The following is a 10,642-nucleotide window of genomic DNA, read 5'->3' as shown; positions in this document are numbered from 1 at the left end:
CTGCAGAGCAACCCTCCCGCTCGTGGATGGTACCGTGCCCCCACCCCCCCGTTACTCCCCATGGGTGGTGTCGTGCTCCTCTCCCCGCCCCCGGCACCCTCTGTGGGTGGCATCGTGTCCCTCGCGCTGCCCCACATCTGTATGAAACCCGCTGTGGGTGGCTCCCTGCCCCATCCCTCCCACCATGCCCATGCTGGTAGCACCATGGCTGCCATCTCTGCTGCTTTGCCCCGCGATGCCCCTGGTGGAAGGGGCCGTGCCCGCTCTGTCAGCCCCATGGCCGCCTGCCTTAGTTTCCCCACCACCATGGCCCCTCGCGTTCCCCTCCTGCTGCCTCTCCCTGTGTCTCTGCTGGCCCAGGGAGCGGGGTTGTGGTTTTACACCGAGTACCAGGCTTGGCCTTTGGGTTGGGGGCATGGCAGGCAATAGAGGGACGCCCGTCTCACTGGAGCACTGAGCAGGGCCAGGTGGGCGTATCCCTGGGATCACTCTTCCCTGCCTCTTGGCAACGTCCCCTTCCTGGCGCCAGCAGAGTTTGGACTTAGGTTGAAGTCCGTGGCCCTGGAGGCAGGATTCAGCCTCTTCACAATCCCACAGGGCTGTTTTGCTGTCCTGTTCCGTATCCCGCTCCCTCCCTGTCCGGCCGGAGTGAGACAGACATCCCCCCAGACTCACCCCCAGAGCTACATCTCCTATCTGACCCCTGATCTTTTGCCCCAGGTGAGGGCAGCTCTGCTAGGAGGAATCGGGCCCCTTCTTGCTGGGATTCGTTCTGCCCACAGGGGTGCCTCAATCCCGCCCCCATGCAGGTGAGTCCCACAGCCTCAAAGGAGCAGGGATGGAGTGGGGGGGAGGGGCTATAGCTGGGGCCCCAGTCACACTGCAATGGAGGTGTAAATCCTCTGCCCTGCATGGGCTGACTTGGCCATGTGCCCCTCCAGCAGCATGAGGAGTCCTGGTACCCTGCTGTGATTGGGAATCCAGGGTAGTTGTTGTGCTGGCTGCATTTGACTAGTCTCCAGTCCCAGGTCCTGTTCGTGAGGCCTCTGGGTCACTGGGAGATTTGCCTGAGTAAACGCCTCACAAAGACCTCAGAGTTTGGTCCCTGGCTGGCAGCAGCACAGCCATGCCCCAGACACATGTCACAGTGGGGCTGTCTGAGCAGAGGCTGGCCAGGCGGGGGCCAGTCCCCATGCAGAGCAGGGCTGGGATCTATTGGGGAGGCCCAGGATTGTGCGAGGAGGGGTGTGTCAGCATAGAGCAATAAGAGATGAGGGTGTGGAGATAGGGATGGTGCGGTAATAGGGACCTACGAGGAACCATGCCTCTGCTTCCCCTGTAACAAGGAACTCCCAGTGTCCTGCAGGGGAAAGGCACCGTATCCCATTCCTCAGCCCCTGAGCCAGCCAGTTCCGCTGCCCTGGGTTGGATGGGAGCCAGTACCCTCTTGAGGGGAAAGGTCCTGTGGTCCATTTCTTCCTCTCCCACTAGCCAGCAGTCCTCCCAACAGAGCAGCGTTGTTTGAGCCCCTGCAATTGTTTATTCAAAGCACATCTGTTTCCAGTAACTCATCTACCCCTAACTACCCAGGTAACACCCTCCCACGCCAGCCCCTTCCCAGCAGCAGTGCAGTCAGGAGCTGCATGACTCCCTTCTCTTGCTGCCTCCCAGGTCTCCAAGAAGCTGGTGAACTCGGTGCCAGGCTGTGCGGATGATGCGCTGGCTGGGCTGGTGGCCTGTAACCCAGCCATCCAGCTCCTGCAAGGGCACCGGGTGGCACTGCGAGCCGACCTGGAGAACATTCGGGGACGGGTTGCGCTGCTGTCTGGAGGAGGGTCGGGGCACGAGCCCGCACATGCAGGTATGCGGTGTCAGGAGCAGGGAGCTGGGCCAGGCTGGAGGCATGGTTGGGGAGTGGGGGAGCCTGAGGCTGAGTTACCAGCCTAGGGCCCAGGAGACAATCTCATTGTCCAGCATGGTGAGTCACTAATGCAGAGCGGAGGTACAACTGCAGGCCTTTGGCTGTGGATGGCAGGGCCCTGCTACACAGGAGTGTGCCAGGGTTGGTGCTAGTGGAGGATCCCATTGCTGAAGACATGACAGGAACCAGGGAGGTCAGAGTGGAAGCAGTGCATGCTGGAAGTGAGGCTCTCCCACTGAGGCCCCTAACAGGACACTCTCTCTCTGCCCCCCTGCCCAGGGTACATCGGGAAGGGGATGCTCACCGGAGTAGTGGCTGGCGCTGTCTTCACCTCTCCCGCAGTGGGAAGCATACTGGCAGCGATCCGGGCGGTGACGCAGGCTGGCTCAGGTACGGCAGTGCGCTGTCAGGTGAGGGGGCCCTCCTCCTAAGAGTGGCAGAGAGTAACTGGGGCACCTCACTTCCTTCTGTCTCCCTCAGCCGGGACCCTGCTGATCGTGAAGAACTACACTGGGGACCGGCTGAACTTCGGGCTGGCACTGGAGCAGGCGCGGGCGGAGGGGGCCGACGTGCAGATGGTGGTGGTGGGTGACGACAGCGCTTTCACCACGCAGAAGAAGGCAGGGAGAAGAGGGCTGTGTGGCACGGTGCTCATACACAAGGCGAGTGGGATGGGGCAGCCCCCCAGTGCCAACTAGCTGGGCTGGGGCTGTGCGGCACAGTGCTCATAAACACTGTGAGCAGATCGGTCCCCAGTGGCCACTCACTGTGCAGGGCCCACTGCAGGTCAAAACCATCAGCCCTCAATTACTTTCCCAGCAGCCTTGATCTAGCTCTGCCTGCTGGGGTCAAATCTCCTGGATAGGCTGAAGGGGGCTGATCAGCCGTTCCTGTCCAGGGGATTTAGCTGTCCACATCCAGGGCCCCGGTTGTAGTGCCAGAGACTCTACGAGCTGGGGATGAAGCCTCAGACCCTGGGGTTAAAAGACAGTCATGTTATCAGTCAAATACACAGGCCTGTGTCCCTGCTCCACTGGAGCTGGCGGGGTTGTAACTGACCCCATCTCTGCTCTCCCAAGAACAGTCAGCCTGGTCACTTTCACTTGTGCATCTAGTCAGGGTCCAGCAGAGGCTTTGGAACCAGCAGGAAGCTGTGATGTTTGGGTTGCAGGCTCCGCCCACCCACCAGGGAGTGTTTGAATCCAAGCACAGAGCTGTCTGCAGTGAGTTCGTTGCTTTAAGTTGCAGGAGAATGGTTCTCTGTGATGATTAGCTTGGTGAAATACCCTAGGCAGTCATTATTGCAGTGACTTATTTGTATTTCATAGCAAGTAGAGGCCAGAAAGATCAGGGCTCCGTTGTACCAGGTGCTGCCCAGACACAAGGAGAGTCAGTCCATGCCCTGAAGGACGCGTGATGGAAATGCACAAGACAGGCCAAAGAAGGGTCATTATCCCCCTTTTGCGGAAGGGACCTGGGGCGATTCTCACAGGCAGTCTGTGGCAGAGGCAGATATTGAACCCAGGTGTCCTGGGTCTCAGCCCAGTGCTGTAGTCACAAGACCTTGTCTGTTTGCATCCACTTCATCTCATCCATGGATTGGGAGCTCTCAAAGGGCAGGACCATCTCTTTGCTGTGTGTGTGTGGTGCCCAGCATTGTGGGCCTGGTCCAGTGTTGGGGCCCGTGGGTGCTACAGCAGCACACATGCTAATCAGATGCCTTGCTCCGTGTTGGGTTTTAGCCCTGGCTGTGGCCCTGGACCATGGGATCAGGGCTGGCTACAGGGAGGAGCAGCCTCCTGAGTTGGCACTGATGAAGTCTTTCTCCTGGCAGGTGGCTGGGGCGCTGTCAGAGGCAGGGGCGAGCCTGGAGGAGATTGTTCGCAGGGTGACAGCTGCTGCAGGAGCCATGGGTGAGTGCTTAGGGACTCTTGGCATGGGCTGGGGTTGGCATTACCTCTCGCCATAGTGCCCAGGAGCTGCCAATCGGTGAGGGAGGAGATCTGGGAGGGATGTGGCCCCACAACAATAGGGGGCTCCCCCCGGGGATGTCTCAGCCAAGAGATCCCGCTCTCAAGTCCCAACCTAGATGGTGCCCCCATGCCTAGATGTTCTTCTAGACCTGGCTCCTGCCCCTGCAGAGCCCCAGCCCTGCCAAGTAAGATCTGTCTTCCTCCCCCTAGAGGGCTCGGTGCTGATTACAGCCTGGAGTCGTTCTCCCTGAAAACATGGAAAGATCCCTCTGGCCCAGCTTCCTGTACCTGTCACCGGTGAAGGTGGAGTTAACTCTTTCATTCCCTCCCCATGCAGGTACCTTGGGCGTGAGCCTGTCCCCCTGCAGTGTCCCTGGCTCGGGGCCTACTTTTCAGTTGGCTCAGGACGAGCTGGAGCTGGGCCTGGGTGAGGAATTGCCTCCACATCTGTCTGTCTGTGTGTCTGTCACCTTGTGCCTGTCCTGAGTTTGGCTGCATCCCTCTGCCCTTGTCTTCCTTCAGCCTGTGGGTCTCTCTCTGCAGGTGGGGACTGGGTGCTTGAGTCCAAAGGAGGTCCAGGTACCCATCACCTACAGGGCCCAGGTGCCCATGGGCCTGAGATGTTCATTGTCAATGGTGCCTAAGAATCCACTGTTTAGGATCCTGGGTACGGGCCGGGTGGCCGCGCTGCCCAGAGGGGGTTACAGGCCGGGTGGCCACACTGCCCGGAGGGGATTATGGGCCGGGGCCAGGCGGCTCCCATTGGTCACTGTTGTAGGTGCCCATGGTCCAGGCCCCATTTCTGGTTTGGGATCAGGTGCTGGCAGAGGGGATAGGGGGCAGTCGAAGGCCTTGGTGACCCCTCCTGTCTCCACAGGGATTCATGGTGAGGCAGGCGTGCGCAGGATGAAGGTAGGTTGGTTCCCCCCCCTCGCCTGCCCTCGAGCCTGCCGCTGCCCCGCCCTCACCCATCTCCTCCTCTCCCTGCAGATGGTGCCGGCGGACGAAATCGTCAAGACGATGCTCGATCACATGAGCAGCCCTTCCAACGCCTCGCGCGTGGCCTTGGAGCCCGGTGAGTGACCCCCTCCCCTGACCTGCCTCCCTCTGTGCAGGGCAGGGCTCACACCCACTCTCCTCTGCCGTCCAGGGGCCTCCGTGGTGCTGGTGGTGAACAACCTGGGCGGCCTGTCCTTCCTGGAGCTGGGTGTGGTGGCCGGTGCGGCCGTACACTGCCTTGGTGAGTGCCTGGCCTGGCCTGGCCCGGCCCAGAGCTGGTGGGGTGGGGACAGGCACAGGACAGTGCAGGGGAGGGGACGCCGGGGGTCTCTCCCCACCTCCCATGGGTAGAGGCTGTGCCTGGGTTGTGTGTATCATGCTCCGCAGCTGTGTGCCTAGGGCCCCTCGGCACTGCACCCTGGACCTCTCTGCCCTGGATTTCTGGGCTTGGATCATCCCACGAGGTCCTTCAGCTTCCACTCCCCACCCCCGATCTTCCTGCATTGCCATCCCGCTGGGGGCGGGAGGGAGGGAGAGGGGACTGCTTCCTTCCCTCCCTCCCCCACTCCAACCCCTCCTCCATCACCCCTGCAATCCCCTTGCTGGGTACCCCCTGCACTCCTGAGCTCTGGTTCCTGTTCCGCTCCTCACGGTCTCCCCTCCCTCTCGCCGCAGAGGACCGAGGTGTTCGCGTCGCCCGAGCTCTGGTTGGCGCCTTCATGACAGCGCTGGAAATGGCCGGTGTCTCCCTCACCCTCCTGCTAGCGGATGATGAGCTCTTGAGACTGATTGGTGAGACCCTGGGGCATTTATTTCCCCCTGGCATTGAGCTGGGGATTATACAGGGAATGGGGGCAGGGGAGGTACCCCTGGTGCTGGATGACTTTGCTGTGGGGGAGGTGAGGCTTTCCCTCCTGGCATGAGGGCTGGGGATGAAATGAGGGTTGATGGCCCTGGGTGAGGGGCTGAGGGTCCATCTTTCCCCCATGAGAGGGATGTGGGGGAAGTGATGCTCTTGGTGTTCCAGAGGCTGATGGCAGTGGGCCCCCTTCTGGCACACGTGGGCAGAGTAGCTGATGCCCAGCACCTCGGGCCCTTGGCCTCAGTGCCTCCGGTGGTGGCATCTCCTCCCAGCGGTGGGTGGGCTGTGATCGGCCACAGGTGGAGAGGGCCGTGTGTTCCCTAACTAGCCCTGCGCTAATCCCTCAGCCCTCCCAATCTGCCGGCTGGGAGCCAGGCCCTACAAGGGGCTGGGGTTCTGGGCCTGACCCTGCCGTCTTACTTCCCCCTAGATGCTAAGACCACAGCTGTGGCCTGGCCCAACCTGGCCCGAGTGACCGTGACAGGCAGGAGCAGAGTGCTGTCTGCACCTGAGGAGGGACCTATGGTGGAGGAGCCCGTCCCAGCTGGAGGTACAGAGCGGGGCCCCTGTTCCTGGCCATCACCGGACAGGGCTTTGGGGACACCGGCTGAGGCCCTGCTATCGCCCTGCCTGCTGAGGGCAGAAGGAGTGAGCGCAGCATTGAGATGGGTCGGGGGACAGAGACCAAGCAGCCCTGGTATTCCTGCTGCAGGGAGGGAGCATGGGACTGAGGAAGGGCTGGCCATCAGGACTCCTGAGTTATCTCTTTAGCTCGGTGGGAGCGGGGGGGGGGGGGGGGGGGGGGGGGGGGGGGGGCAGGGCTCCTGGGGTCTATCCCAGCACCGGGGGGGAGTACAGGCTAGTGGTTAGAGTATGGGGGCTGGTGTTCCCATCTGAGCAGCTGACACTCTGTGATCATAGGCAATTTACTTCTCCCCTGTGCCTCAGTTTCCCCATCTGTAAGACAGGGTGCTGTTGGTTCCTTTCTGCCTGGCTGGGGGAAATGGGGGTCTGTGCTCCTGGACTCGCTGACATCTGTAGTGTGCTGTGCGATGCCAGGACAGAGGGCACTGGGCTGAGATGGGGGTGAGGTTGAGTGGGACACACAGGCATGGGCATGCGTGTGTCACGGGATCTAATGCCCGGGCAGTGAGTGTGCGAGGGCACAGGCGTGAGTGTCACAGGATCAGCTCCACATGCCGAGCCAGGCGCCTCCTCCCTCATCTAACCAGCCCCCTCTCTCCCTCAGCACCAGCCTCCCAGCGGGTGCGGCTGGTTCTGGAGCGGGTGTGCAGTACTCTGCTGGGCCTGCAGGAAGAGCTCAACGAGCTGGACCGCGCGGCGGGGGACGGCGATTGTGGCAGCACCCATGCCCGGGCCGCCAGGGGTCAGTGCTGGGACCCAGCATCTGTCACACAATCCATAGCAGCTCCCCCGGGCTGGGGCTCACAACAGGCACAGGGATCCCGCTCGCTGGCTTCTGGGGGGTGGCCTCCTTCCCTCTGTGGGAGGGCAGAGGAGCTGGCGGGGAGCATCTCAGTCCAAAGTGGATGGTTCTGATCCAGTCCTGGCCAGGAAGGACCAAACCAACCCCCTCTGGTAGAGGAGTCTCCATCCGCTTCCTGGCCACCCCTCAGTGCCCACAGCCACGGGGACTGGGCAACCTGGGGCTCAGGCACCCTGCATTGGGGGAGGGGTAGTTGCCCTGGCGCTGCCTGAGGTGCACCCACTGAGAGCACTCTGCCTGCTCACCAAGGCTAAAGTCACTTCCAGGAGCCATCTTCATTATCCCCTGGGCATGGGGCTCCCCTCCCCCACATTATCAGCCCAGGGGTACAGGGTCCCAGGCTGGCTCCCCCAAGGCTCCCATAGAGCAGGGTTCCCAGGCTGGCTTCCCTGAGGACTTCGGATTTCAGGATCCCTCTGCCCCCTGAAGCGCCCCCCCCCGCAAGCCCTTGCTGTCCCTGGGGTGGGGCCGATTGGAGGGAGCCAACCCTCGAGCCCAGCCCCTTTGCCTCTCACCCGAGGTGCCGCGTGTCTCCAGCCATACAGGAGTGGTTGAACTCGACGCCCCTGCCTGCCCGGCCGTCCCAGCTCCTCTCCACCCTGGCCAGGCTGCTGCTGGAGAAGATGGGGGGGTCCTCGGGGGCGGTGAGTGCCGCGGATGGGGACTTGGGTAGGTTTATCCCTGCTGAGCTGATCCCTGCCCCCTCCCCCTTGGCGGGGGGTGTGTTATGGCCCTTGTGGGAAGATATGAGGCCTGCGGGGAGGTTGGGGGTGGCATATGGATCCTGTGTCCCATCGCCCCATGGGAGGGATGGTATTTCATCACCCTGGGGGAGTAGGAGCCTTGCCGTCTCTGTGCCCACCACCCTGCGTCAGGGCAGCACTGCTACTGAGCAGCCTGGCATTTCCCTTGCAGCTGTACGGGCTGTTCCTGACGGCGGCCGCGCAGCCCCTGCAGAGCCGCAGCGACCCCGCGGCCTGGGCTGCTGCCATGGAGGCCGGCATCGAAGCCATGCAGCGGTGAGTAGAGCCCGCAAGGTGGGTGGGAGAGTCACTCGGGTCCAGGGGGAAATTGCAGCAGTGCCTGGCCCTGCCAGGGGAGGGGGGATCCTGAGTGGGAAGGGCAATGAGGCATTCCCACCCCTACCAGTGGCCCGTGACCCCTCCGCGGTGGGTCCATGGCACTGCTCTGTGCTCGCTACTGATCCCTTTCCTTTCTGTGCCAGGTACGGGGGAGCCGCGCCCGGGGACAGGACCATGGTGAGTGACAAACAGCTGCTCCCTGGGCACATGATGCGATGGGTACCAGGCAAAGCTCTGCCCATGCCTGTTACACTGCCACTGGGGACCCTCTTGGTGCTGGGCCTGCTCCCATCTACAGGCAACACTGAGGGCAAGGGAGGCCATTCAGTGCTGATACAGAGGAGTATTCCCCATCTGGCACTGTCCCCTGCTGATTCAGGCAGGCATTGCCCCCTGGTGAGCCCCAGAGGGATCCATGGGGCAACCTCTGCTCAGTAACCCCCACCCCAGCTGCTTGCCCCATCTCCCAGGGGCCCTGCCCTCACCACTCCTCCCACTTGTGTCTTGGGCAGCTGGATTCGCTCTGTGCTGCTGCTGAGGAGCTGCGTGCCCTGCAGGCCCCTGGCACCGACCTGCTGCCAGTGCTGGCCAAGGCAGTCCAGGTATGAGAGCTCACTTCCCACCAGGCCCCTCTTCTCTGGTGGGACAGGGAGGAGCTAGTGAAGGGGTGGAGCCTGAAGCTGAGTGGGCCCGTGAGCAGATTCCAAAGGTGCATGAGGGGAGTTGAGTGTGGGGCTGTGACCCTGTTGGTCTCATGAGCAGAGTTGGGGCAGGCTAGCACTTGGGCACCTTGAGAAAACTGCAGGAAGGGGGGTGAATGGCTCTTAGCAAGAACTGAGCCAAAGCCTAGCGTGAGACATGGGGGGTGCTGTGCCAGTGGATGGCTGTCTTTGATGGAAATGTAAAACACAGGCCCAGGCTATGTCTGGGCAGAAAAATTCCTATGGTGCGGTTTGCAAAAGCAGGGGGTGATGGGTGTCAGCAGAGCTCTGGAGGGGCCGAGATAGCAGGGGAGCTGTGGGTCAGGATTGAGGGGCATTGGCACAGCTCGCGGGGGCAGGATGGAGGGGCATCGGGAGAGTTGTAGAGGGAAGCCCCCCTCCCCCGGCTCCTGGCTGCATACCTGACCCCGTTGTGTTCCCCGTGTCCCTTGGGGACACTCCCGCCCATGACCTGCTCCCTCCCATGGTCTCTTGGCAGAGCGCAGAGGCTGCGGCTGAATCCACCAAGAACATGGAAGCAGGCGCTGGCAGGGCCAGTTACATCAGCTCGGCCCGCCTGGAGCTACCGGACCCAGGGGCCGTGGCAGCAGCGGCCGTTCTGCGTGCTGTGCTGGAAGGGTTACAGAGCTAGAGTGCGTGACTCTGCCACCTCCCCCTGCTCCTGGGCACCTCCCTCACTTTACCCTCCTCCCCCCGCAAGTCCCTGGGGCCCTTCTGTGCTGACTTGCACACCCTTTGTAGGCAAGACAAGGAGAAGTGATGTTTATGGGAGTCCTGGCAAGAGCTGGCTCAATGCTCCTGGATCTGCCCAAAGCAGGATCTCATCGGCAGGAATGGGGGCCAGCAGGGAGACTGGGGTCATCCCTGTGCCCACTGTTCACTGGGTAGCAGGCTCACTGTCCCCGCAGTTCATCCCTGCTACTGGCTGCTCTGAGCACGGTGGCTATAATAAAGAGCTCTGCTCCAGAGGTCATGGCCTGTTCCTTTCTGTAGCAGCAGATGTGTGCCTGCCGCCTCGTTCTCACAGCACAGAACAGCTCCCCGCCCGGGATGTTTCTGGCTTTGGAGTTGCTGTGCCTTCTCCCCCTGCCCCCACCCCCAGAGAATCTCCGAGCACCTCGTTCCAGCTGTGGGTGAATGAATTGTCCCCATCCCAGGAAGTGGAGTAGGTAATGTCCAGATTCTCTATTGCATGGAGGGGGAAACTGAGGCACCCAGCGCTGACAGTCATACGGTGAGTCAATGCAAAGCTGGCACTAGCTCCGAGCTCCAGAGCTGAGGTTTCAGCCCTGGCCCATGCCTCCTCATACAGTGCACCTGGGTGTGCCCAGTTACCAGGGCCCTGTGCTACAGCAAGAGAGGACAGGGCAACCACTGAACTGAGCAACAGAGTTTCCAGTGGAGCATAGGAGCCAGGAAAGCCATTGGTGGGGGGGCTGTGCTCATCTGCCTCCCCTACCCTGGCACAGAGAGCCATAGCTGAGCTGTGGCAAGACCCTGAATAGAGCGCCCCGGGCCCCTTGTTACCAGGAAGCTGGTGACAGATGGGAGGAAGGGGGTGGCACATGGAAAAATC

The 10,642-nt window shown here is 61.8% G+C and overlaps 1 protein-coding gene across 1 annotated transcript; it reads left to right on the top strand.

Annotated features, from left to right (window-relative positions):
• The first annotated feature begins 672 nt into the window (after positions 1–672).
• Positions 673–10,027, top strand: TKFC (triokinase and FMN cyclase). The gene is made up of 17 exons (XM_024198139.2): positions 673–809; positions 1,672–1,861; positions 2,201–2,311; positions 2,402–2,583; positions 3,756–3,834; positions 4,232–4,321; positions 4,772–4,806; positions 4,885–4,969; positions 5,045–5,134; positions 5,569–5,685; positions 6,186–6,305; positions 7,005–7,142; positions 7,800–7,906; positions 8,178–8,281; positions 8,488–8,521; positions 8,857–8,946; positions 9,545–10,027. The coding sequence occupies exons 1-17, from the start codon at positions 804–806 to the stop codon at positions 9,695–9,697; spliced, it is 1,731 nt and encodes a 576-aa protein (XP_024053907.1). The 5' UTR covers positions 673–803; the 3' UTR covers positions 9,698–10,027.
• Positions 10,028–10,642: the final 615 nt, after the last annotated feature.

The sequence above is a fragment of the Terrapene carolina genome, unplaced genomic scaffold, assembly GCF_002925995.2.
Source record: "Terrapene carolina triunguis isolate 2854851 unplaced genomic scaffold, T_m_triunguis-2.0 Scaffold90, whole genome shotgun sequence".
NCBI classification, from domain to species: domain Eukaryota; kingdom Metazoa; phylum Chordata; order Testudines; family Emydidae; genus Terrapene; species Terrapene triunguis.
This window is presented reverse-complemented; position numbering and strand designations above follow the sequence as displayed.

Bases quoted from the DNA above. Each gene is read 5' to 3' on its own strand.
- TKFC (XM_024198139.2), top strand. The intron at 1,862-2,200 runs GTATGCGGTGTC...CCCCCTGCCCAG, and splicing joins GCACGAGCCCGCACATGCAG to GGTACATCGGGAAGGGGATG. The intron at 4,322-4,771 runs GTGAGGAATTGC...CTGTCTCCACAG, and splicing joins CGAGCTGGAGCTGGGCCTGG to GGATTCATGGTGAGGCAGGC.